A 26329-nucleotide genomic window follows, 5' to 3' on the forward strand; every position below is an offset into this window, starting at 1 on the left:
TTTTATTTGCTAAAACCTTGGACACCCTACATAATCGATATGCCTAAAGTATCTCTGGCCAAATCGCCAAACGTTAAGTGTTGAACGATATGCCCTGTGTTGGATGGCCAGATCATGATGTGCCGGAGTATCACGTTCTGCCTGGGCATATCTCGATCTGGCCAATCTAACGATAAGCCCACGACATATGTAAGTCGGCAACATTAGTACATATAAATGTTGCAAAAACACAAGCTATACAATATTGACTACACAGACTTTTATTGCTTGTCACCGAGTGGGGAAACACATTTTCGCTTTTTTTCTATTTAATTGTTTTACCAACATCTCTATTACAACATCCGGGATCGAAGACTGAGCCATGAGCATTGAGCATGCATAGGGATAGGAACGAATTAATATGACATAATATGGCCTGAGTACAAAATAAAAGACAGTGTAAAAAATAAATATGAAATCCTGAATACAAAGTCAAAAAGAAAGTCGTAATAGCACAGCTTATATGATTACTATGTGAGGATACATATGTGTAGCACCTCGAACCTCCAGTTCGTCCTCCAGAGTCTAGAGGGAACATCTAATGGCCTGATATTGATTTACACCGACATTTTGCGAGTAATGTCCATTTCTGTAACTTGAATATGCTGACAGACTAGTTAATATTTATTACTAACTGGTATGCCCTGTTATTCTACTAGCACTGTCACTACAATTCAAAACAAAATAATAAGAAAATACGTGAATTACAAAAGTCACGATTGAGCAAGATATCCTATCTATGATCCTAGATATGGTTAAGAAATGTTTATGTAGAAGAATTTTAAAAGAGGTTACGGAGGTAGCCAATCGTACGGAGTCCGGCAGCCTATTCCACAACTGAATGGCGGAGATTATAAACGAATTGCCTAAGAAGGATGAGCTGTGAGATGAAATTTCCAAAAAGCATCTATTAGAGGAGCGTAACATATAGTTATAAGGACCTGAGAATTTGAATTCATTTTTCAGATAAGAGGGAGTTTTGGGTATTGAAAATAATTGATTATAGAAGAGATATCGTGAAAGAAGGCCTCGGAGTTGAGAATCGTGAGTCTAGCCACGCTACTAAAATGTTCTAACATTTATGTTAATAAATATAAAATATTTATGTTTATTTTATGTAGAAATCTGAGTAAGATTGTAACTTTGGTATTTGTAATCTGCCCAGTAGTTTTGCTTTCGTAAGAAACATACAAACATTCTGATCTCTCCATCTCATATAATTAAATATCAGTATAGGCACCAGAACATTTATTCAGAACCTTACAAAATCGACACATTCACCAGTGAATAACATAAAAAGTTTATCTTTCAAACAAAAACCGTTTTATGGATGTGATAAATACAACACTAAATCCAGGTGCTCTGTGACGGGTTGATGGGTGTTTTACAACCGGGAATCGAAGCCACGACCGCGGACAAATAAATAACGTATCTTTTTATAGACTGTGTTTATCTGTTTAGCGAAAAATCTCAAGTTTACCTCAACCTAAATTATAGAGTGATTTTGACACACTGAAAATCTTAAGAACTGGCCAGTTAGAAACATTGCTAATGAAAACTATTTAAATTTCAATTTTAGAACTCTTTGGTTTCCTAATGTAGTCTATTGCATTCATTTTTCAACGGCGGTGACTATTTGACATCGTCGCAGGTGATGAAAGCTGGATATATCTTGTCGAACCCAAAACCATAAGAAAATCAGCTGAGTGGTTTCCTTTCGAGAATCGGCCTCTCCCTCAAGATAATTAACTGAAAATTAAAAGCGATACAAGTAGCACTTGTACGATGTTAACGATTTAAAATGATGAATCTATTTGAATTGAATTCAAATCGTCGGCAATCAATAGTAAAATATTCAGCGAGCTGAACCGGGCAGTGGGGCACTTCAAATGCTAATTTTTCATCAAACGTTTTAGGCGCGACGCGTTCGCGAATTTTAATGAGACCTAGGTTTCATTCAAATAAAATACAACAGTTTTACTTCTAAAATAATACGATGTCATAGTTAAACGTGTGCGACTGTTTAATTATGATTGTGTTTTTTTCTTCTTAATAGAGAAAAGGAAAGATTTGCATAGTCAGTAAGTGTTAAACAAAGGTGATAAGTGAAAAAAATTACAAAATCCACAAAATATAAAAATTGCTGACAGCCTGGCAATATTTAAATTACGACTGAAAGACCATCAAATTCAAATTCAAAAATCATTTATTCACGTAGGTAACACAATGTACACTTGTGATTCGTCATTAAAGAAATAAATATTAATGCTTCTAATTTTACATTTACTGCCAGTTCTCAAATCAAGGGCGTAGAACGGAAGAGAAGAACTGGCAATAAACTCTCCGCCACTCTTTTTAATCGCCATGTTTTTTTTTTTTTCTCTTGAGTGATCCTAGATCTTTAAGTAAATGAAAGTCCACCCGAGTTCTACTTCGCTAATTCATCCTTGAAGCTCGTCAATGACCCGCGACGTGATAAATTGTATCTTTTGTATATAAGTTCTCATGTAAGTGACTATCGTCTGTTATGAGTATAAATGTCTGTAAACCTAATGAACACAAGAATAAATTCTTCCCCTAGAGAGACTGTAAGTCACACTGTCTCATGTTAAATATACTTTTTAGTAAATTAGTTAATGTCTCAGTGATGACACCAGTTATGTAATCTAACGTTAGTTATGTTACATATATATATTTTAGTAAATAATTAGTAGCGTAAACTAAATGCTAGCAATCATCGCGCACTTGAAACAAAATGAGCCCTTTAGTTTTTCCTACCCTCTTAATTGTAATATCACATTCTCCTTTCCGATAATGTCTAATAGGTCCAATATGGTGACACTTATATTGAAGTGTCACAAGTAAGCGAAGTTAGTTTTTTGTTAATCCAGCGTCGCAACCCCACTACTCCTAATTTTAAGTTAGTTATAAGCTCATGTATTAAACGATTCTGCTTCACACAATGTGTTTCCGTTAACTTATATTTAAACAACATACAACAACCGCCAACTTAAGTCACGTGTATTAAAAAAAATCTCATTATTTATTATATTATAATCGTATTTGTAATCGTGTTTAAATATAAATTTGTGTTTAAATACCTCCTTAACAGTGTTAAGCAGAATTAATGACAGATCTTTCACATCTATAAAGACAAAGAGGCTGCATTCGCATTTAATAACTCCCGTCAAAGCGAAGTTTCCAACTTTTAGCTGCGAATAACTCGAAACTTTTAAACTTGGTTATTCGTGGACTCGCTACACCTCCGTCTTTTCTAAATTTAATAATAGTTTGAGGTAATTTGACGAATGATAAGAGAAATTAAAATGATACCCTAGCTACAAAATATATTTTTCCAGTCCAATAAAATTGTAACAAGTATATTAGAGGACATCTATGAAGGTTGAGTGATGGTCGATGATTGCACTTCAAAAACAGTGTTGGCCTAATGGTTTTAACGTGCGACTCTCATCCTTGAGGTAATAGGTTCGATCCCCGGTGAAGGAAAACATCGCGATAAAACTGGCATGCCTAAGACCAGAAAAAGTCGACGGCGTGTGTCAACAGGAGACTGATCATCTACATGCCTATTCAAATTCGAATTCTTTTATTTATTTAGGTAACACAATGTACACTTATGAACGTCAATAAAGAAATACATATGAAATGCTTCTAATATTATATTTATTGTCAGTTCTCGAATCAAGTGCGTAGAACGGACAAGAAGAACTGACAATAAACTCTCCGCGATTTTTTTTTTACGCCAGGACATCTTTAAATAATTAAAAACAAAGATTTGTCCTCTATCAGCAGTAGGCATGGTGAAATAGGAGCACGTACTTACATTCTCGTGGGTGGGACACAACAACACGAAAACGTCATGATCGTAGAATAATGACGGATTTGAAAAAAATCCAAAATCCACTTTTTATCATATTTGGTTACTACATTGACTAAATATTACGGCTAGATAAAAAAAAATCCATGTTTTTTTTCTTTTTTTTTTCTAGAAAACTGTGTAATTTATTTTTAATATTTTTATTTTGTTTCAATAGAGTTGTTCGCTTGTATGCCAATTTTCATAATTACAGAATATGAATTAAAAAAGTTATGACCAAAAACTAGTTCGAGCTTTTACAGTAACATATATACAAAGAATATGCTAAATTGACTTACACAAGATCAAAATCAAAAAATCAAAAAAAAATCAAAATCAAAATACGTTTATTCAATTTAGATGCTTCTTAGAGCATGCTTATGAATGTCAACAACGTTTACAAAATTCACGAAAGAGCAGGACTACGCCATCCGTTCGCAAAACTACCAGGAGGCCTTGTTCTGAGAAGAACGGGCAAGAAACTCAGCAAGTTTTGCCCTCCCTTTACATTACAATTATTCAAAGGAAAATGTTATAAACCACAACGTCATTTAAGTTACATAAGTAAAAAAATAAAAATCTGTTCTGTGATTTACCACATTCACCATTACACACATATTCATACATAATTAGAACTATTGCCAAGCATTTTTATCTTCCAGGTAGTCATTGACTGTGTAGTAACCTTTACACATTAAGGTTTTTTTGATATGTGTTTTGAATCTGTTTAAAGGCAGTTCCAATATTTCACTAGGAATCATGTTATAGCAGCGTATACTTAGGCCCATAAATGAAGTATTTATTTTCTGCAACCTGTAAGACGGCTGGAAAAGTTTTCCCTTATTTCTTGTATTCCTATTGTGAATGTCGCTGTTCTTTTAAAGAGAACTAATATTACTACGCACAAAAATGATACAGTTGTAAATATATTGGGAAGGTACCGTCAAAATATCGATTTTCTTGAACAAATTTCTAAGTGAAGTGCCTGGTTTCAAGCAATAAATTGACCTAATAGCACGTTTTTGCAAGATAAAAATAGATTGTATATCAGCTGCTTTGCCCCATAAAAGAATTCCATACGACATAACGCTGTGAAAGTAACTAAAATATACTATTCTGGCAGTTTCCTCGTCTGTGAGTTGCCTAATTTTCCTAATAGCGTATGCCGCAGAACTAAGCTTGTCAGAAAGTTTAGTGATATGCTGACTCCATTGAAGTTTTTGGTCTATTGTAATGCCCAGAAATACCGTAGAATCAACTAAATTTAGTTTTTCATTGTTCAATTTAAGATCTATAGTTGTAGTTTTAACATTAGGTAAAGTAAATCTTATGCATTTTGTTTTTGTGGCATTTAACTGTAAATTATTTGCAGAAAACCAGCACACTATTTTAGAAAGTGCATTGTTCACGTCGTCAAAATTTGTCTTATAACTATTTACTTTAAAAATCAAGGACGTGTCATCAGCAAACAATACAATATCACATAATGGCTTTGCATAAGAAGGCAAATCGTTAATATATATAAGAAATAAAAATGGTCCCAATATTGATCCTTGCGGGACTCCCATTGTAATGTGTGATCCCGAAGATTTAGTTCCATTTATATCAACTTTATGAGTTCGACAACTTAGGTAAGAGGTTATTAAGTTAAGAGCTACATTTTTTATACCATAGTGGTCAAGTTTGCAAAGCAGAGTCTCATGATCAACACAATCAAAAGCCTTGGACAAATCGCAGAAAACTCCCAGTACATTTTGAGTTTTCTCCCATGCATCAAATATATGTCGTAACAGAGCTATTCCAGCATCGGTAGTGGAGCGACCTTTAGTAAAACCGTATTGTGCGTTGTGTAGAAGACTGTTTGTGTTAAAGAATGTAATTAATTGTTCTAGTATAATTTTTTCAAAAACTTTACTTAAAGTTGGCAATATTGAGATGGGTCTAAAATTAGTAGGTTCTGTCCTGCATCCAGATTTAAATAAAGGTATTATTTTACTATGCTTCATTAAATCTGGGAAACTTCCTTCATCAATACAATTGTTAAAAATATACGCAAGATCTGGGGCAATAATATCTATAATGTCCTTAATAATACGTACAGAAACATCCCACAAGTCTCCAGAATGTTTTAATTTTAAAGATTTAAAAGTTTTAACTACATCACCAGCGCTAACGTGCTTAAACTGAAAATTTATTTTGCATTCCGGTACGTGACTTTTAAGAAAACTAATAGCCTCTTTGGGAGAGGAATTCAGAGAAGATGAAGTAATTACAGGTATGTTTGTAAAGAAATCTTCAAAAATATCAGCAATCTCTGAGCTTTCAACAATAATCTTATCATCTACCTTTAAAAAGAATAAATTATTACGGGATTTAAGGTTTCCTGTTTCTCGATTTATAACATTCCAAGTAGTTTTGATTTTATTACTTGAATTCTTAATTTTCTCACGTATATGCAATGCTTTTGTATATTTGCAAACTTTTCTAAAAGTTTTGGAATAATTTCTGACATATTCCATAAACACTGCGTTGTGATTATATTTTCTTAATGCATATAATTCATAAAGCCTATTCCTACTCTTAAAAATACCACTCGTGGCCCAGTCATCAAACTTGATTTTTTTGTTGCACTTTACAGTCTTTAATGGGTAAATACTATCAAACTCATTTTGAATAACATTAAACAATCTTTTGTATTGACTCTCCGAATTATTTAGAACCGAGTAATCTATTGCACAAACCTTAGAATTAATATTTTGCCTAAAACTTTCGATGCGACTTTTTGTGATGGGGCGATACTTAACGTGCTTGGCTTCATCAAATATTTTGTCAGAGAAGCCAACTATCAGACCACAATGGTCAGAAGTAAGGTTTGTTATTACTGATTTAGAAATAGGTTTGTCACTCGAAAATATGTTATCTAAGCAAGTTGCTGAATGGGAGGTGATTCTTGTTGGTTCAGAGAATTGGTTTACTAAATTGAAGCATTTAAACATTGAAATAAATCTAGTGCTTACTGAAGTACTTTCAAGTATGTTTACGTTAAAATCTCCGCAAATAATGACCGACTTTCGTTTTCTAGTCAGTCTTTTAAGTACATCTTCCATTACTGACTCGAAATTGTAATAATCTCCGGAAGGGGGCCGGTACACGCATACTATAACATAGTTCTCCAGTTCTACACAAGATAATTCAATAACACATTCAATTGATAGACTTACAATATCCTTACGGTCTTTCGATTTGACAGTACTATTAATTAATATTAATGATCCGCCACGAATAGAACTACTTCTCATGAATACGCTACACAATTGGAAGTTGTCAATAACAATCGTTTCATAACTTCTTAGCCAATGTTCCGTAATACAAATAACTTCAATTTCGCGACTTATTGTGAACAGTTCTAATTCTAATTCCTTGCCAGCCAAGCCTTGTAGATTTTGAAAAACAATATTTAATAGTGCTGGCTTGGCTTTTGTCTTAGGTGCTAGTTTAAATTTGTAAAATGTACATTTTTCGTGACAATTTTACTACATGTCACCGTAGTAGTTTCTTTAAAATTATATGCTAATAACTTAGCAATTTCTTTTTTTATTTTATATGAAAGATACAATGTATCTTTGGTCAGAGTAAATTTAGTAACAAACCTGTTACAATCAAAATATAAAAATACGTCACTATGACGACATGTCAAATGGTGAATAAATTGATTTAAAACATAAATCTGTTGATTAAATTTATAATCCATATTGCTTGCATATGGAAAAGAACAAAGTGTTATTTTACATTTTTTTTCCTTACCAAACTCCAAAAGTTTAGTAATTGTTTGAGTAATGTGGGTTTTTTTTATCCCCATACTGTCACCACACAATAATATTAATTTAGAGCTACTATCTACTGACTGATAATTTAATATTTTATCTACAATACCTTGGTAAGATATTCCAGGTAAACAAATATTAAGTACATTTTGAGATAACTCATCTCCTAGTAACTGTCCCAGCCCTTGCCCCAACCTATCTGAAAAGATGTAGGTATTAGTTCTTTGAGTGTTTGCACTGCTTCTAAGAGAAAACTCTGGCATGGGGGACTTTGGTGATGAATTATCTTCATTCAGCTGTGAAGGAACTTGGTCATGGTAAATCAACTTATTACTTTGCTCAATAGCACATGCACATTGCTTACTTGTGAGAGATGCATACCTCTCAGTACTATAATTACAAAGATTAATCATGTCATGCCTAGCAGATACTTGGTATTCTAAAATTTTTTTAAACATATCATGATGATTGTTACACATACTATTTATGCACTGCTCCAGTTGACTAATTTTAATATTTAATTGTTTGTTTATACTGTCATATGAACATTGCCTTTTAAATACATTTTCTTTACAAGATTTCCATTTCTTTTTTAATAATGCATGTGGTTGCCTTAGTAACAAGTGATCTTTAAAATGATTTTTCCTTTTAATTAATTTGTTAGTTTTTTTAATAAATTTATTAAGCCGGACATATTTTTTAAATCTTTTGCAACTTATAAATAGGGAACCAATTGGGTTTGACTTACTGCACCCCATATCAATATTGTTACATTGTTCATTTACTATACCTGGATCATACAACGGCGGATCCAGGGGGGGGGGTCATGGGGGTCATGACCCCCCCCTGAGCAGGACTTAGACCACTAATTGAACATAATGATTTTATATATAAATTTGTCACCATACAGATTATATGTAACTACATACCTTCAATATTTAATTAATATAATATAATAAATTTGTATGATGGCAAACGTTTGGGAACGAACGCATGAATGAAAAAAATGAATTTTCCGCGCCACACTTGCGCGCGCTTGTCGACTATGAAACGTCTAGCTAGACCTTACCTCAATCGGAATAGGAACGACTAAACTTCAACATATCATAACATAGTCTTATTTTTAATTGTGACATCAATGTGTATCCTAATATAGGAAAATTGGATTCACTACCCTGTCAGCGAAGCGACAGCAAAAAGGTCTTTCTCTACGTTGCGCAGAATTAAATCGTGGCTAAGATCTTCAATGGTTGAAGATCGCCTAATCGGACTGGCACTTCTCCACGTTCATAAAAACGTACCCGTTGACGTCTAACTAGTGACAGCAATAATTTTTTTTTAGATTCCTCACACCTAGGGTCATACGAAAATACCCCATGTACCTATGTTCCGCAATTTTTTGTAGTTTTCGAGTTATACATTTTTTTGTGTTTTTTGAATGTTTTCTGCCAGCGAGGTTTCAAAACTTCATATCTTTTTTTGTTGTAGGTATTTTCAGTTTTTTTTTCTGTTAAATGATTGTCTTAAATGTTGTTCAAATAAAAAAAATCCCAGCTTCTTAAAATTAGTTAAAGCTACTCAAAAAAGGTTTTAAAGTTAGAAGTTAAGTTTTTAGCTGGATTCGCCCAAGGGGGCGTCCATAAATTACGTGAGGAATATTTTTTTATTTTCTGTACCTCCCTCCCCCCCTAGTGAGATGTCGTGAGATTTTATTCAACCGCCTCCCCCATCCCCCAATCTCACGTGAGATTTTTCAAAATGTGGATTTCTTACTTAAACGCGTTGGATTGTTATTGTAAAAAGAAAAAAAATTGCTTCGTGCTTTTATTTACGACTAAAAATAAGTGAAATGTTGAGCGTTTAGGTATGGAGTTAGCGGGAAGTTGCAGAGATGGCCTTTAGGGTCAACCGTTTTCCTAAATTTTTTTTCAATCAGAAAAAAAATTGCGTGATATTTGCCGCGACCCTCCCTCTCTCCAACGTAAGATTAAATGAGATTTGACTCGACCCCCTCCCCCCCTTAAACACCTCACGTAATTTATGGACGCCCCCCAAACATTTGACTTCAATTTAAAAATACCAAAAGAAGTTTCCATAGCTTCTGGCTAAGTTTAAAAAATCCACAGGGTTCTAAGCTACCAAAATCATAGAAAAAAAATGGTACTTAATTGGTCTTTTTTTGTTGTAATCGGTGGATTTTTTTTTGGTGGATAGGCTAAAAATTGTTTTTATGGTAAATTAAACTTTATAATGTGATTACCCGTAAAAAAAAAGTAGCTTTCCTTCGGGTAAACCAGCTCTTTCAAAAATCCCCAAGCCCTGCGGAGTTTCTAAACTTAGCCAGAACCTATGGAAACTTCTTTTTGTATTTTTAAATTGAATTCGAATGTTTGGACAAATCCAGCTAAAAACTAAACTTCTAACTTTAAAACCTTTTTTGAGTAGCTTTAACTAATTGTAGGAAGCTGAGATTTTTTTTATTTGAACAACATTTAAGACAATAATTTCACAGAAAAAAAACTGCAAAATACCTACAATAAAAAAAGATAGGAATTTTTGAAACCTCTCTGGCAGAAAACTTTAAAAAAACACAAAAAAAATTATAACTCGAAAACTAAAAAAAATCGCGGAACCTACTTGGGGTATTTTCGTATGCCCCTAGGTGTGAGGAATCTAAAAAAAAATTATTGACGTCACTAGTTGGACCAACCTGTATGTACACAATATTATGTGTTAAGTTTTTCAAGTGTACAATAAAGAATAAATATTTTTAAGTGCATTACTTACGTACTTTAATAAAATACCTACTTTTTACTTCTATCTATTGTTATCAAAATTAAATTATAAGTTCTTGACTTGACCACGACTATGTGACCCCCTCCTGGCGCTAAAGCTGGATCCGCCCTTGGGATCATAGCTGTTTAACTCACTGAACAAGCTCTGAGAGGCATCAGCTTCTGTGGCAACCTTATTTTCAAGTATTTGCATAGTTTTATGTGCCTCTGACAAACTTAATTCCAAGTCACTGATGCGATTCAAAGCCTGCTCATGAGTATCATAGCACTGTTTATAAGAGTCAACAATATCCTGTAATTGCACACACTGATCCACAATATCTGAATATTTAATATGTATTTCAGAAAGTTCACATTTACTTTCAGTGTTTTTCTTAACAATATTCTGAATTTCCAGTTCACTGTCCTCACGTTCTTGCAGTAATCTATTATTGAGATCCTGCAATTTCTTCTGCTCCAGCAAAGCCTGCTTCAGTCTCATTTCAATATCTTTAGTTGTAGCTTTACGAGACATCATTTTGTGGTGTTATTGTTATTTAAAATATCCCGTGTTTTAATTTAATTTAAATAAATATACAGAGGTAATGTTAACTGAACAAGAAGTATTAAAGTATATTGTAAGCAATACTTTGTTAGTATACATTATCCATTACACAATTCGAAAACCAACAAAACAAGACAATCAAACGATTTATCGAACCAAAAACGTATAAGTTTGCGATTGTTTGGGCGAAATCCGATATCAGTTCATTATTCGGGGCTTTGTGTAAACTTTTGTGTCTTGAACGTTTCTTCGATATGAAGTGAAAGGGAAATTATGGGATTCATGTTAAAGAAACTTGGTTGAATACGCATTTCATTTTAACTTTTTATTAAAAGAAGGTATCGGAAACATTAATTCTACTTTATGTCATTCTGTTAATCACCTGAACGAACTTGCTCGCTTCCGCCCATATTCCAGAGCTATAAGACCGGCAGTAGCACCGGCAGTAGCACCGGCAGTAGCAATGAATACCACCCGTATTCATTCTTGTCACTTTCGCAATGAATCATTAACTTAGTACTCTATCATTAAAATAAAAAACTTGTGTGGTGTCAAGGGACACCCGGACAGAACGAAGTTCCTTTCGATTAATTTATATTTTAAATGGTATCATAACAGTAACTATGATAGATTTTCTCGACACCAATATTATATTTCATCGTCTATTAAAGTTTTAAGAGACCAGGAATCTAGAAGAGGAAGAAGTATGATGTCCTTGTGCTATCTCAGCGTAGCACAAGGACATCATACTTCTTCCTCCAAATAGTAAAATAACCTAAATATAAAATCAAGTGGCACAATTAATAAGCATATTTCGTATTTCGTGGTTCAGATATTTTAATTCAGTCTCATCTGGTTCATCTCCTTGTATAAGGTGTTCTCGTTGTTAAATTAGTTCACTAAGTTTTGAATTCGCAGAATTACAATGAATATTTTTTAAAGGTATTGCATTTTGCAAGGAAACTAGGGACCCCGAATTTATTGTACAAAAAAATGTTATTGGAATCTGGTGTACGTTTACTACGACTAATTTAGTTAAGAGATTCCAAAAATAATTTTAATTTCTTGTCCCTATGAAAAGAAAAAAAAAAAGCCAACATCACGAGGTGTTTCCAGGCGGTCACCCATCCAAGTACTGACCTCGCCCGGCGTTGCTTAACTTTGGTGATCGGACGAGAACCGGTGCAATAGCAAATAGCAAAAAAGTGTCGTGACAACTTTTCGTAAGAATTTTTTCCGTCTAGCCCCCTTTCACAACGCGCGATATAAATAATAATAATAATAAGGAACTTCGTTCCAATAAATACGATGAAAAGTAACTCGTATTAGAATTTACGCAAATAGTAATGGCATACGTTTTATTGTATTCACCCGAAACGAACAATAGCAGCATTGTTAGATTTTTACGAGCGCGTAAAACGTTCTACACTATGTCTGTTATACTGAACTAAATACCGATATATATATGTACAAAGCATTACATACAGTTGGCGCTGAATATTGGCTAAAGGCTATTAGGTTTATTGCTTCACGTATGAAGTTTTGTCCTTTTCCAAAGATTTCAGTTCAAACTAAACAATAATTGTTTCGCGTTGGCACAGATCCTGCAGAAATACTGTTACTTAGATGTTGGCAAGATAGTATGGTATTATTAAATTGTGAAATGATCAGTATTTTGTAAGAAATAGGTGACCATAGGTGCTATATTATCCTAGCAAAGTTGCTGCGTCACATTGCGCGAACAAGGAAAGTTTGTGCAAAGTTCAGGGAAGGACCTTGGCACCATTCGAGCAAAATGCAAGGCTGTGGATAGCTCACTTGCGTAATGTAACTGAAATTTATACACTATTTGGATACAGCTTTATCTAGATTTCATCATGTCTACGACTTCAGTTGAAGCAATGCATGACACCAGGTCTATTTGGGTTTGTATTCGGTTCAAGAATAGTTTGTGTGATGAAATTATAAATTTTTTTATTTATTATTGAAAAGCGATTTCATTTTATAAGGCTCATTGAAGTATTTCCGAACCAATTCGGTTTAGGGTCCTTCATTTATTGATTTCTTTATTTGGACATAGCTGTACAATAGAATTCATATTGAGGCCTCCCTAGTGAGTCAGAGACCTGCGACAGAGAGTACCAATTCTTAAAAAGCCAGCAACGCACCCCCGAGCTCTCTGGCATTGAGATTGTCCATGGGCGGCGGATCACTTAACATCGGGTAAGCATTTGCCCCCTGTTCTATAAAAACGAACTGAGTGGGGATCTTTTCTAGGAGATACGACCTTCAATTGTTTAAAGAAGGGTGATACTCCCCCCTCAAAGGCCGGCAACACACCCACGTAAGTGTCCATGTACTGCGTGCTGCCCTTTTTGCGATGGCTTGCCCCCTTATAATATAAAAATGGAATAATAAATGTTGACTCTATGTTTTCATACAAATTATTACAAAACTTTAATTAATTTCTATGAAATGATATTTTTATTAACTCGTGCATTTCAAAGAGCATAGAATGCTTTCATTAAATCTCTGGCTATGTTTAATGTGGCCGAGTGGTCAGCGGCAATATGGCGCTTACAGTTTTAATACATTTTTAATTTCATACTCCAATGTTTGAAAAAAAATCTACATTGAAACTCTTATGAAACTTGTAGGAATTATACAACAATGCAGTGGCTCTTCAATCCTATGTGTGTCTCAGATTGCATCCGTCTGTGTCCGCATGTGTTAGGACAGTGTTGGCCTAGTGGCTTCAGTGTGCGACTCTTATCCTTTAGGAGGTTCAATCCCTGGCTGTGCACCAGTGGACTTACTGTCTATGGGCGCATTAAACATTCTCTCGAACGGTGAAGTTAAGTCGATGGCGTGTGTCAAGCAAGGGAAGGTCACCTACTTGCCTATTAGATTGACATATGATCATGAAACAGATACAGAAAGCTGAGGCCCAGATCTAAAAAAGTTGTAACGCCATTCGTTTGTTTTTGTTGAATGGAAAGAAAACTCAAATCAAATGCTTAAATTCGAATGAACGACAGTCGCGCTTTTAAATTATTTAGTTTTTTTGTTATTTGAAAACTTTCATTTATTTTTTTGGTAATGTTTTTAAACGGTCTGTCAACATAATATGTATGTCGAAAAATGTAATGAAAGATTTTCTTATTTTAAATCTCAGATACTGAAATATTATTTAAGTATATATATCTCTTTTTATTGTATAATATATAGATATATATAGATACATATATATCTAGTTTATTTTTAATTATTTGTAACATTTATATTTACCATAATTGTAATGTATTTTAGAAAATATTGTAACATGTACTATAGAGATAGCATTATATATATGATGGGATGATAAATAAATCTCTAAGTTCTCACTTGTTGTCTATTTCTATATTTTATTTAAAATTACAATGGCAGCTGACACTTAAGCCATTACTCCGACATTCATAATAATGACTGAAGTTATTATTACTACAGACTATCAAAAAGTCTGTTAATTTATAGATCTATTAATATTGGCAAATCAAATAAACTTTATATTTTGATGTTATTAAATTATAATGAGATTGAAAGCCGATACCAGCGCCATTGCTCCGCTATGTATAAAATCAGCTGTGACTTATTAACTAAAGTTAGATTCAAAACTGCAGATAGTGCTTAGAAGTACTAAGCTGGTACTAAACTGCACTAAGGCAATTCACAGTAACTCTAATTGATTTCTATTATAGTTTCAGCAAAGTGAGTTGGATTTAGAGTTGCTTAGTTAGTAATGGAAGGCTATCTCATCTACAATATTCCTTATTAGCAGACCTTGTGTAATCTGTAATGAAGCTCCAACCAAATCTCGTTCTACAAGCATTTACCAGTTTTTTTGATTTTCGAGAGAAAGAGAAGACGACTTTAGTGATATGAAAATAAATATTATAATAAAAAATAAGAGGGAAAGACAAAAAAAAACTTGCGCTCTTTCAGGTTTGCGAGTTACACTTCATCATAATCTAATAAACGAGTGCAAATATTTAACAAATTAAAAACATTTCAACGGTTTTTTTTGTAATTAGATTTATATTTTTTCTTATGTAGAACCTATTCTTAAGAAGAATCCGTGGTTGGTACGCTCTTATCTTAAAGAACCCTAAGTCAAATTGGTTTGGAAATAATTCTGTGGGGGCAGCTGGTTACACATAGTGGTAGTGCGCGGCAAAAACTGCCTTAAAAACGCTCGGTTGTGGAACGACGGACGTCAAGGTGATACGGGTGGAATTTCGTATTCCACCTCGACGTCCGATTATGAAATTATTAATTAGGACAACTCCTCTGAACACTCTGCGTGGTAAATGTGGTAGAAGATGCAGAGTGACCCCAAATCTCTACGCAATGCTAAGGAATCTAGCCGCTCGGAAAGGGATTGGATTTCGACGATTCGAACCGCTCTTGGTTGAATACGGTCAAGTGAAACCTGGTACTGGGGAGCTCCCGCCCAGATGTGAGGACAGTATTCCATATTGGGTCGCTATTTTATATAGTTGCTGGAGTAAAGTACCGTCTTACCTTGTTGAGCACACAAAGCTTTAATTTCTTTTAAAATTAGTTTAATTTATTGATACAATATGTTTCTTAAAATGTTAAATAATTAATAGTGCCCCTTCAACTAACCTCTGGATTAATCTGTGGCGGCATCACAATCTTCTTCTGTGGTGGAGAACGTAGCACCACGTTCTCATCTCTTATTATTATCTGTGGTTCCATAGCCAATAACTTCTTCTTACACTCCTGCATTTGGAGACATTCTTTGTCCTTCTTCGATAGCACAGACTCAGAAGACGCATGTTTAGACGTATGCTTACTCGACACTTTCAAACTATCCGTAGAAACGGTCACTTTTGCACTTTCCTTACCATTTGACGAGGCCATCTTGACTGATATAACTGAGAGCTTAGTTAGTTCCACGATTGTTGTTTATTTAAACAGTTAGTGCGGAAAATAGTTACATTGATCTAAGATTTATTCTAGAATGTATTAAAGTACTAAACTTACGACCTAAATTATAGAAATTATTGCCAATCTATTTAGTATAAAGTTTAAAAGGTCATCAAACTGTTGTGACTTCTAAGACGCGTTGAATGCTAATTATGAAAGTAATAAATATTGCTATACAAGAAATGTGGATATTATAATCGCATCATGATTGTAAACATAGGAATAACGCAAAATAAAAGCGCGAGAAGAGTCTAACGTAATTGTGAAGGCTTTACGGGTTTATTGCAACGTTTAAGATGAAAGGGTGCTAATAGAGCAATGTAGGTGTAATAGCTACCCTCCTGCCTCACCTGATAAGAGCATTAGCATAGCAGTGCGCTCAGAGTGAGATGTGCACTGAGAAATGTATTTGGCATAATTCTAACTCAAATTATGTTGCCTTTACTAGTATAAAGCAGTGGAAAAAGGTTTTTTCTTTTATTTATTTATTAGCGGCCAGTCCCGACATAGCACGGGTGGATGTTTATTTTTTAAACATTTTTTAGATGTTCCTTAATATTGTATGTATGCATTTTTTTACACCTCAGGTAACGTATTGTAATTTTAGTAGGGATCCTTATTATATTGCGATTAAAATAGCCTATATTAATCAGTGATAATGAAGCATTCAAACGGTGAAAGAATTTTTAAAATCAGTCCAATACTTTTTGAGCCACAAACATACTTATATACAAATCTTTCCTCTATATAATATAGATTTACAGAAATATTTATTATCCAAACAGACTATGCCAAAACTATATAATATTAAATACATAATATACACAATATATACTGTGAATTCACTCTGCGAACATATAAATATGTCGATAGTGTCGGAGACAGAAATCAGTAGCAACGTCTTTGATGACTGGGATCTGTGAAACAGACTGGTTCTCGCCCTTGGTATCGCAAAACCTTGTCCTTTGCCGTCGACCATCCCATAGGTACAAAGAAACCCAATTCTTGGAGCACACTTGGGTTGCACACTTACTTTAAGACTTTCCAATTTATTGTACTACACCATCCCTAAGACAAATAATGTTGGTTACATTAAAGGATAGCATTTTATACTAATTCAGCAAGTACCCAAATGATTCTATGATTATAAAACACACGTTTAAAGTACAGGGAGCATTTTATATCACATAAAGTTAATCACCCCATCAATCAAAAAGTAAAGTGTGAGCTTGTTAAGGTACTGAATTCATCATTCGCGTGGCATTGTAATTTAACCAATACGTATTCGGTTTATAGTAAATACGTTCCGATACGATAGTTTTAATAATATATTTATCTTGAATAAAAATAATGGTTTCTTCCTATTTTAAATTTAATTTATACAGACAAATGAAAAACTCTTAGCGAGTTCCTAATCTATACATGTAAAAGGTTGCTTTGGCTTTGAATACCACACTGTCATATATACACATCTTAAGTAATTACAGTCAAAATAAAAAAAGAAAATTCTACATTTCTAAAAAGCCTACGATGCAAAAGAAAATTAGATTTCCATAGCCATTTAAGATAGACTTTGAATTGAATTCTTTCACACACGTGTAATCCACACTTTCTTACACATATTCACACACCCATAGCTTCGGTTTTATTTTGTTTACTACTTTAGCCATAATATGTAGTCATCTTCTGTATTTCCTGTCCGCCGATGGAAGGCTGGTGCTCAGAGAACTCCTACAGTCCTATTAAAGGCACCAGCCTCTCACAAAGATGATACCTGCAGCATGTAAAGCCGTAAAATTCGATATTGTGTTGCAAACAAAAAGGAGTTTCATTAGTTATTTTCATTATTATCTTTGACTTTTAGACCAACATCGTAATCGTATCGTAGAGTGCAAAGTTTGATTAATCTATTTTATCAAAATCACGAAAATATTTTTGTACACGAGAAGGCTATTAACGCGAGTCGTTCAATAAATCAGATGTGCTGATACCGTTACACTTCACGCCGTCAATCTATCAACATTCCATCAACGTTTGTATTATCAAGATTGTTAACAAGTGTATTTATTTTAGCACAAAGAGATGCTCGCCATCACTCTGCATTGTTAATACTTGTTTGCTGAAAATTCATAAATAATATTGTAATTTTCTGCGCTGTACTACGCTATTATGTAGCGTTAGTATATACATGTGTATATATAGTTACTTTTTCCTGCTAATATTATAAACGCGAAAGTTTGTAGGTATGGATATTTGTTACTCTTTCACGTAAAACTACTAAATGGATTTAAATGAAACTTTACAATTATATAGCTTATACGTCACAATAACATATAGGCTACAATTTATAAAGATATTGTGTGAATTGTCCAAAATTTGCAATATTTGTTTTAAAATAAGTGTTGTTTGATGATTTGCTATTTTAAAAGAGTACCGAGAGTTTTTTACGCCGGCTTTTTCTCTCGGCCTACACCCTCTGTCTTCTTTGCCGATGAGTAGGGATGCCTACAAATTCAAACTTAATGACGTGGAATAAGTGATACATGTATCTTATGTTCCAAAATAAATATATATTTTTTTTATCAAGTAAGTAGAATCTACCATCTGCGAGCTATTCTGGCGTGCGCTGCCAAAACCGCTGGAGTTACACATATGTAATGTATGATGGAAATGTTTCTCTTAAATAGCGCTACAAAAAAGCCCACCACAGTATATATCTATATGTTATATTTAAGCCATTATAGCCAAGATAGTAAACCATAATTAAAATAAAAGTTAATAATTTATTTCATATGCACATTTGGTAGTAATAATTTAATTCCAAAATGAAAATAGATACTTTTATCGCTTCTGGTATTTAAAGTAGATAAAATATGTCTTTCACGCTACATCATTTGGACACATATTATTTTTATTCCTGCGCACCAGCTAGTACATAATAAAGGCATAGCTTTGTGTCTGTATTAATAATCAGTTTTATAATTGACAAATTGGTGAGAAAACCATTTGACTATTGTATCGTAAATTATAACGATTATATTATTAAGTACATAAGAGATAAAATACTTTTTAATTAGCAGTCGGACAGAAATCCCAAACTGCAGTTGCTTATCTGGTATAATTTGAAATTTAAAGCAATTTCAGAATCTATCTTGATTAAAAATGATATATGAAAGTGTATAGTTTGTTAGTCACAGGAAAGAATTAAAGTATTAAGATGAGATATTTTTTTAAAAGATATCAACTTTGACGAAGCTAACATACTGTTTGACTGTATGTTATTTTTTTATAAAGAATAATGGAAAATGTATAAAATTTGAAATATTTGTAATATAATATAGTTTGTATAATAATATAGTTATCTGCTGCTTTGCTTTTTATAACACCATGCGCCAATTTATTTTAGTATAGTAGTTTTTTTTGTTCTAGGTACATGGTCCTCGCATATAATTATCAAATTTTAAAATAGTAAGTATGGAGTTTCTTGCCTATTCTTCTCCATATAAAACTACCTATTGAAAGGGGCAACTAGAGTTTTTTTTAAATATTTTTAACTTGTATTTTGATTTTCAAAAGTGTGTTTTAATAGGCCTAATTGAAATAAATGATAAGACCTTGATCAAACAATAGAGGGTTAGACAAAAAACTTATAAAAAGAAATAATTTATAAAAAATTTAACACATTTTTCGGTGTTTGTGAACGAAATTATAATAATGCTTAAAGGTTATCCGCGTAGCGCTCCACACTTTACATAAATATTTGAAACAGAATTTGTAAATATTTCTGTATTCTTCAGAATAATAATTATTTATTATATCAGTGTCATGCAGAAACTGTTTTAGATGAAATGTCTGTTATTTAAGTATTTTTTATTAATACATAAAGCTTTGTGATTAACATCCTGAGTCAAGTTTAGTTAGTTTCTTGCCCTGATTCTCGTTGAAATATATTTTCTCTCGAGATATGTAACCTAACATTAGTTAAGTTACACATATGTATATATATGTTTTAGTTAATAATTAGAAGCGTGAATCAAATGTTAATAATTATCGCACAGATGACGCAAAATGACTCATAAATTGTAATATAACATTCTCGTTACCGATAATCTACAATATTTCGACTACACTTATAATGAAGTGTCACTTAGATTTAACCCTTAAATAAGCCAAGTTAGTTTTTTATTAGCGTCGCAACCCTACTACCCCTAATTTTACGTTTGTTATAAGCTCATGTTTTAAACGATTAAAACCAGTTGACACCCAGCATCAAACAAAGTGTTAAATAAACATATATTTGAACATTCCTACAACAACCGCCACCGAAATTAACTCGATAACTTTTTTATTAACATTAAAATCACTTGTCATGGCTACGCTTCACTTTCAAAATAGTATTTTTTTACAATACCACAACATATTATAAACATATAAATAAATGAAATTATAAAGAACTAATCATAATAAAAGACTTAGTACGAAATTAGATTTACATTATATGAGAAATCAATATCTACCTAACCTAATTAGGTTCTCCATGAATTTCCAAATAATGTTTGTTTTTATAATTATAAAAACAAACATTATTTGGAAATTCATTTACATAGATGATTTATAAACTACTGTATTATATTTAATTTAATTTTAAATTTAAACCTTTACCTAACAAATCAATATTCAAATATTATAATTACGATCCTTTATTAAAAATGGAACCTTAAGGCGGCTTCACATTTAAAATTTGTTTTATAACTAATTCACTTAATTATTCTCGTCCTCACAAATGAACGTTTTCCACAGCCTTTCTTACAAATTATGAAATATTATGTAAGTAGCCTCGTTCTACTTGTAAAGAAACCTTATATCATAAATAGATTGGCAATATATAAGCACTAATTGATACAGAACTCACGATGCTTTTAATAATTTAGTTTGGTATTATCGTATTATTTTCGGTCGCGCGCGACGTCACCACTGGTGTAAGGCGGGCGGCAGACTGGCGGGCTCGCAGGGCCAAGGGTGGCAGGGTTGACACCCTAATCATAAAATAATTTACTCTCTTTACATTCTAATAATGTGGGATCATTTATCTTATTAGAAAATTGATTTCAGTGTCTATGCGATGAGAACGAATGTAGATAAACTTTTTTCAGCATTAAAGCAGTAAAATTAGCTTTATATTAATTCATTTTGTCAACGTAGATATTATAATAACCCTCCTTTCTAGTTTCCGAGGGTTCCTTGGAACGGAGGCAGCACAGTTAGGGAACCAGCATGCCTTGTTATATTGACCGCAGCTGTAGTGGGCGGAATTAAGACCCACTGTTGTTGTTGTTGAAGAGAAGTTCCATCTAAAAACGGGCTGTCGCAGTAGGTGACAGTAATGACAGTACAGAACTGTAGTTACATAATATACTTTACTGACTCAACAAATTATATATAATTACACGCTTTATATTAGCTTCACCTGTATGTATGTAACCGACTCCTTCGGACTCGATTTTGACCCACTTTAAACGGACAGATTTAATTCAAACTTAGAACACTTATAAAGAATCAGCGACAATATAATAATTTCATAGGTTTATCACGAAAAAACAATGAAATTTTTTTTAAGTCCACAAAGCAATACGATTAAATTGAGACAACACGTATTGCTGCTAGTAGGTAATACTGGTTTTATTGTGAAAAAGCGTGGGTTGCTCGATAGACGAAAACCGACCAGTATTTTTTGTTCATTACCATTTTCAGCCTAAATTAGGACTTATTTTTCACTTTTTAGTTTAATGTGCTTTAAAAGCGTGTTTTATAGTTTTTTTAACTATATTTATTACAAGTGCATTTTTTTGTTATTCAATAATTATAACAAAAAACGCTTTGTTTGTGCAATCACGTAATGATCAAACCAGTTATAGTGAATATGATAATATCGTTATTAAAATAAATGTGGGTCATTTGAGTGGGCAATTACGTAATCAGTGTAAACATATGCTTATTTTTAAATTGCATCAACTTGAGCTTTTGCTTTTTTAAACTACTTAAATTTGCACTAACAATATAGATTAAAGTATAATAATGTCAATAGTGAGAAGTCTAATAGTATTAGGTAGAACATGAATCATTCTGCGTTCGTTAATTGTATCATAAAGATGATTAGTCAGTCTTTAACATTTCGAAATATACCTCCATTGTTTTTTCACGGCATATCAAATTTGAATAATCTCGCTGCATAATTTTCCTTCACCTCTTTTTAATCATAATTATGTACTAATTGAACCACACGAGTAACTTGATAACTTATAAGTTAAATTGAAACGGTATATAGGTGGATGATAATAACGTATTACGAAATTTAAATGCATTTTTTTACTATTTGACTTTTTACTGATTTTATTTATTAAAATAATACCAAATCATTCGATACTTGGCGTTCGGTAGTAAAAGTAAAAGTAGCCCGAATGTCCCCGTATGAGCTACGAAAATGTTACGGCTAGACATAGAACTCACCGTATTTTATTGTTATATCAAAATGTTACAGGAGGCGAAAGGTTCCCCTGTGGTACTGCTTTTATGAAAAAAGAAAAACGATTAATGTAACATGTATAAACTGAAGACAGACATAGAAAGAAAGAAAATAAAGGAAATCTTTAATAAAAAAGAGCTCGTTAAATAAAAGAGAGCTTCAGAAAAATTACAAAAGTACTAATTTCCACACTAAGATTCCCTGTCTTGTGTGCAGCTATTTCCTTCCATTTGACTTGTGATAACTTGAAGTTATAAATTCTATATGAAACTATATAATATATCCTACTGTTGCACATGTATAGTTTAGGTTTGAGCATAAGACAGGTTTAGAAGATGATGCTTAAGATTGTTATTATAGTTTTAAATATTGCATGAAAATTTTATTTTAAGAAAGCGAAAAATAAAGAACATATAACAGCTTTATAATTTTAAAAACAACAATTATATATCAAGCGAAGAAAATGGAAAAGGTTAGGCCGTACTCTGCGAAGAGATACCAAACATATTCCCAAGCAGACGCTTCATTGGAACCCACAAGAAGAAGGGTGGCCATCCCAGGCAAACCTAACGTCGTACAGTTGCAGATGAGGCAAAGAGAGCCGGAAAGACGTGGAGCGAGGTAAAATACGAGGCTCAAGACCGAACGCGATGGAGACCTGTCAACAATTACACTTATAAATTACAGTATACTGATTCAGTGGCATTTGTGAATGTACTCGTATCCCAGGCATCGGTACGTGACGTGTGACTTTCCTCTTTCCCACTGGGAAGGTCATGCCATGCAGATGCTTTCAAGCTTCAGCCTAATGCGCAAGCACGACCGGGATAGTACCAATGTCTCTCAGATAACCTAGAAACTGTAAAGCCTTATTCTTCCTTACCGAGACTCAGATATTCTCCACGTTAGATATTTCTTTACTCTCATGTCCCGGGTACAGTAAAGGTTTAGGTTCTATAAAATCGATAATCTGAGGTTTCGCTAAGAGGCTTTAGAGCAGACTTGTGGCTTAACTGTGAACAGTAAAGGCTAAAGTTGATCTTCAGATGTTTCCTAAAGTTTAAACCTCAAAATACAACCTAACTTATATAGTTAGGTTTCTAAACAAGTCCGTGTTTTATATATATAAATATAGTAAAGGACACAGACGGCAAGATCATGTTGCTAGTAATTACCTAAAGCCATGCACACGTCGTGTCACGAACTCGTACGTAACGTAGGATGTCCATTTGATCCATTTGATGACTTTGACGTCAAAACTAACTACTTACTAGCATCCTGCTGATAGAGGACAAATCTTTGTTTTTACTTTATTTTATTATTGTTAATTGACTATTAATTACTTAAGATGTCGTGTGGAACGTGGTTTAATGGTTGCAGCTCCTTACAAACATTGTGTTAAACAAAAAACTTGGCGATTGAAAAGAGTTCTATGCTCTTGATTTGGGAACTGGCAGAAAATGTAATATGTGTTTCTTTTTGACGTTCATAAGTGTGTTACCTAAATTAATATATGATTTTGATTTGATTTGATTTGCATGTTTTAACTCTAAATAAATCTGAGTCCCTTAGAACCTTCTCGGTATGCTAAAGTACAGTCCCTTTATGATTCTCGTCATCAAAAAGATTCGTGTAGTATCATCGAAAATAGCCATCTTTCAACTATAACTTGTTTATAAGTTATAAGAAAATGGTAAAAATATACATCTTTTTTATATTTTACAACAAAAATAAGCAAGATTATGAATACAAACTTAACAGCAAGAACCAGAAAACAACTGAAAAAACAAGAATCTCCTCTCAAGCAACCTATTCACGAGATCCTCTGATTGATGATTAAATCAGGTCTTGAGCATAGATCTCGACTTTTGGAATGAGGCAGAGTGGAGATTAGGCGATCGTTAAAAAGAGTATTCAATTAACAATCAACGCTTAAGCTGCTACTTCAAATACGGACCCAAAATATTATTTGGATTAAAATTATGTATTACGCCATCTCGTGTTATTTTACTTAAAGCTCAAAGTATGAAATTTTGGAGCAGTGCCCTCTATTGTCATGTAACTAACATATTTAAGTTAACAATAAAAGAGCAGTTGGTAAAAGTGTAATCTAGTATTATAGATGTCGGTGTTAAACAAAAAGCTAGATTACCATATTGAGATGACAGATGGCGCTTTAATACAAATCTATATTTGTTTCAAAACAAATAAAATAATATTTTTTTTCTTGGTTTAACAACGACATCTATAATACTAGATTACTTTTTTACCAACCGCTCTTCTTATGGTTCACTATAATGTGTTAGCTATATGACAATAGAGGGCACTGTTTAGAAAATTCGTATAATACTTTGAGTTTAATGTAAAATAACACGAGATGGCGTAATACACACAAATAATAATAATATGTTTTTAGTAAAAAGTATATTCCAATATCTAAATGTGAGGTAAACATTATGTGAGCCTAGTATAATAATTTTTAACTTGGCAGCTAATCAATTAACGATTCTCGTTGGAGTATAAGTAGAGTTGAAAGCGATTAATTAAAACTTTGTCAGAGAAGTTTCCGAGATTAAATTTCGCAATAAATCTGAAGGGGTGTTCATTCCGCTTATCAAATTAATAACCGCATTTCTCACAACTGTAGAAGTGCTGGCTAACACAGCCGATTTTTTTTATATTATATATACCTATGTATATATATATATAAAAGTCAAAAAAGTCAAAAAAGATTCAACATATATATATATATTACTTTTTCTATTAAGTGAACTCACCTTTTATATGTGCATTAGACGTTTGGAAACTAATTTAAAGGTTGTGAACCAATAAAATATATTACTAGCAAAAGACGGACACAAATGATTATTAATATATAACTGTAATTATTTATGGACAAAATAGTTTCTTTTTTACCAAAAAGTTTAAAATCAGGAAAAAGGCTATATTATATATGGATGAAAAACAAATTCCCTTCGGATTATATTTATATTTTATCTTCCCCTTATTTGTCTTATTGATTCAACATATATATATAAAAAAGAAACTATTTTGTCCATAAATAATTACAGTTATATATTAATAATCATTTGTGTCCGTCTTTTGCTAGTAATATATTTTATTGGTTCACAACCTTTAAATTAGTTTCCAAACGTCTAATGCACATATAAAAGGTGAGTTCACTTAATAGAAAAAGTTAAATAATGTTCTATCAACATCATTTCAACTTTGTTAATTTAAAAACAATGTTTGTAACGACGTTCGCAGTTTTCTACCTAGTTTTAAAACGAGTTAACGATTTCCCAAAGGAAATAAGCTACTTTATTTAACCGCAAATCAAGATGTCATAAAAAAAATATCAATTATGTTTTATAAACTTATGGTAATGTTAGTGTCCATGGGCGGGGGAATCACTTAATTTCAGGTTAACCTCCTCCCATTACATAAAAAAAATTTTTAGTTTGATCAATGCCCTAAGAAATAACCAGTGTTATCTAACACTCTCTAACAATTGCTAGAAGGCATGCAAGTGCGTTGTCGGCCTTTTAAGTTTTCTTACGTCTTTTCTTGAAAGACTCTAAGTCGAATTGGTTCAATGCTGTAGATTGATGAGGAGACTGGAGTGATGACTGGTACCTAGGACCTCACGAATTATTTATAAGCTTTGCCTACACTGAGTACATCATATTGTATTTGATTTTCAATAAAATTTTGTTACATACTTATTTTAATTCATTC

General features: G+C 32.8%; 1 protein-coding gene across 6 annotated transcripts in view; it reads right to left on the reverse strand.

Annotated features, from left to right (window-relative positions):
• Positions 1-26329, reverse strand: part of LOC125059999 (inactive dipeptidyl peptidase 10) — a 348882-nt gene that overhangs the window by 65599 nt on the left and 256954 nt on the right. The window contains exons 1-2 of one of the 6 annotated variants that reach the window (XM_047664733.1): positions 20981-21057; positions 15745-16128 (exon numbers count right to left, since the gene is read on the reverse strand). The exons of 3 other annotated variants lie outside the window; for them this stretch is intronic. In XM_047664733.1, the coding sequence (XP_047520689.1) occupies positions 15745-16002 (258 nt within the window). In that variant the 5' untranslated portion in view covers positions 16003-16128; positions 20981-21057. Of the gene's footprint in view, positions 1-15744; positions 16129-20980; positions 21058-26329 lie in introns of those variants that run through there. 2 more of the 6 variants (XM_047664735.1, XM_047664736.1) reach the window with 2 other exon arrangements.

The sequence above is a fragment of the Pieris napi genome, chromosome 20 (assembly GCF_905475465.1).
Source record: "Pieris napi chromosome 20, ilPieNapi1.2, whole genome shotgun sequence".
Taxonomy (NCBI): domain Eukaryota; kingdom Metazoa; phylum Arthropoda; class Insecta; order Lepidoptera; family Pieridae; genus Pieris; species Pieris napi.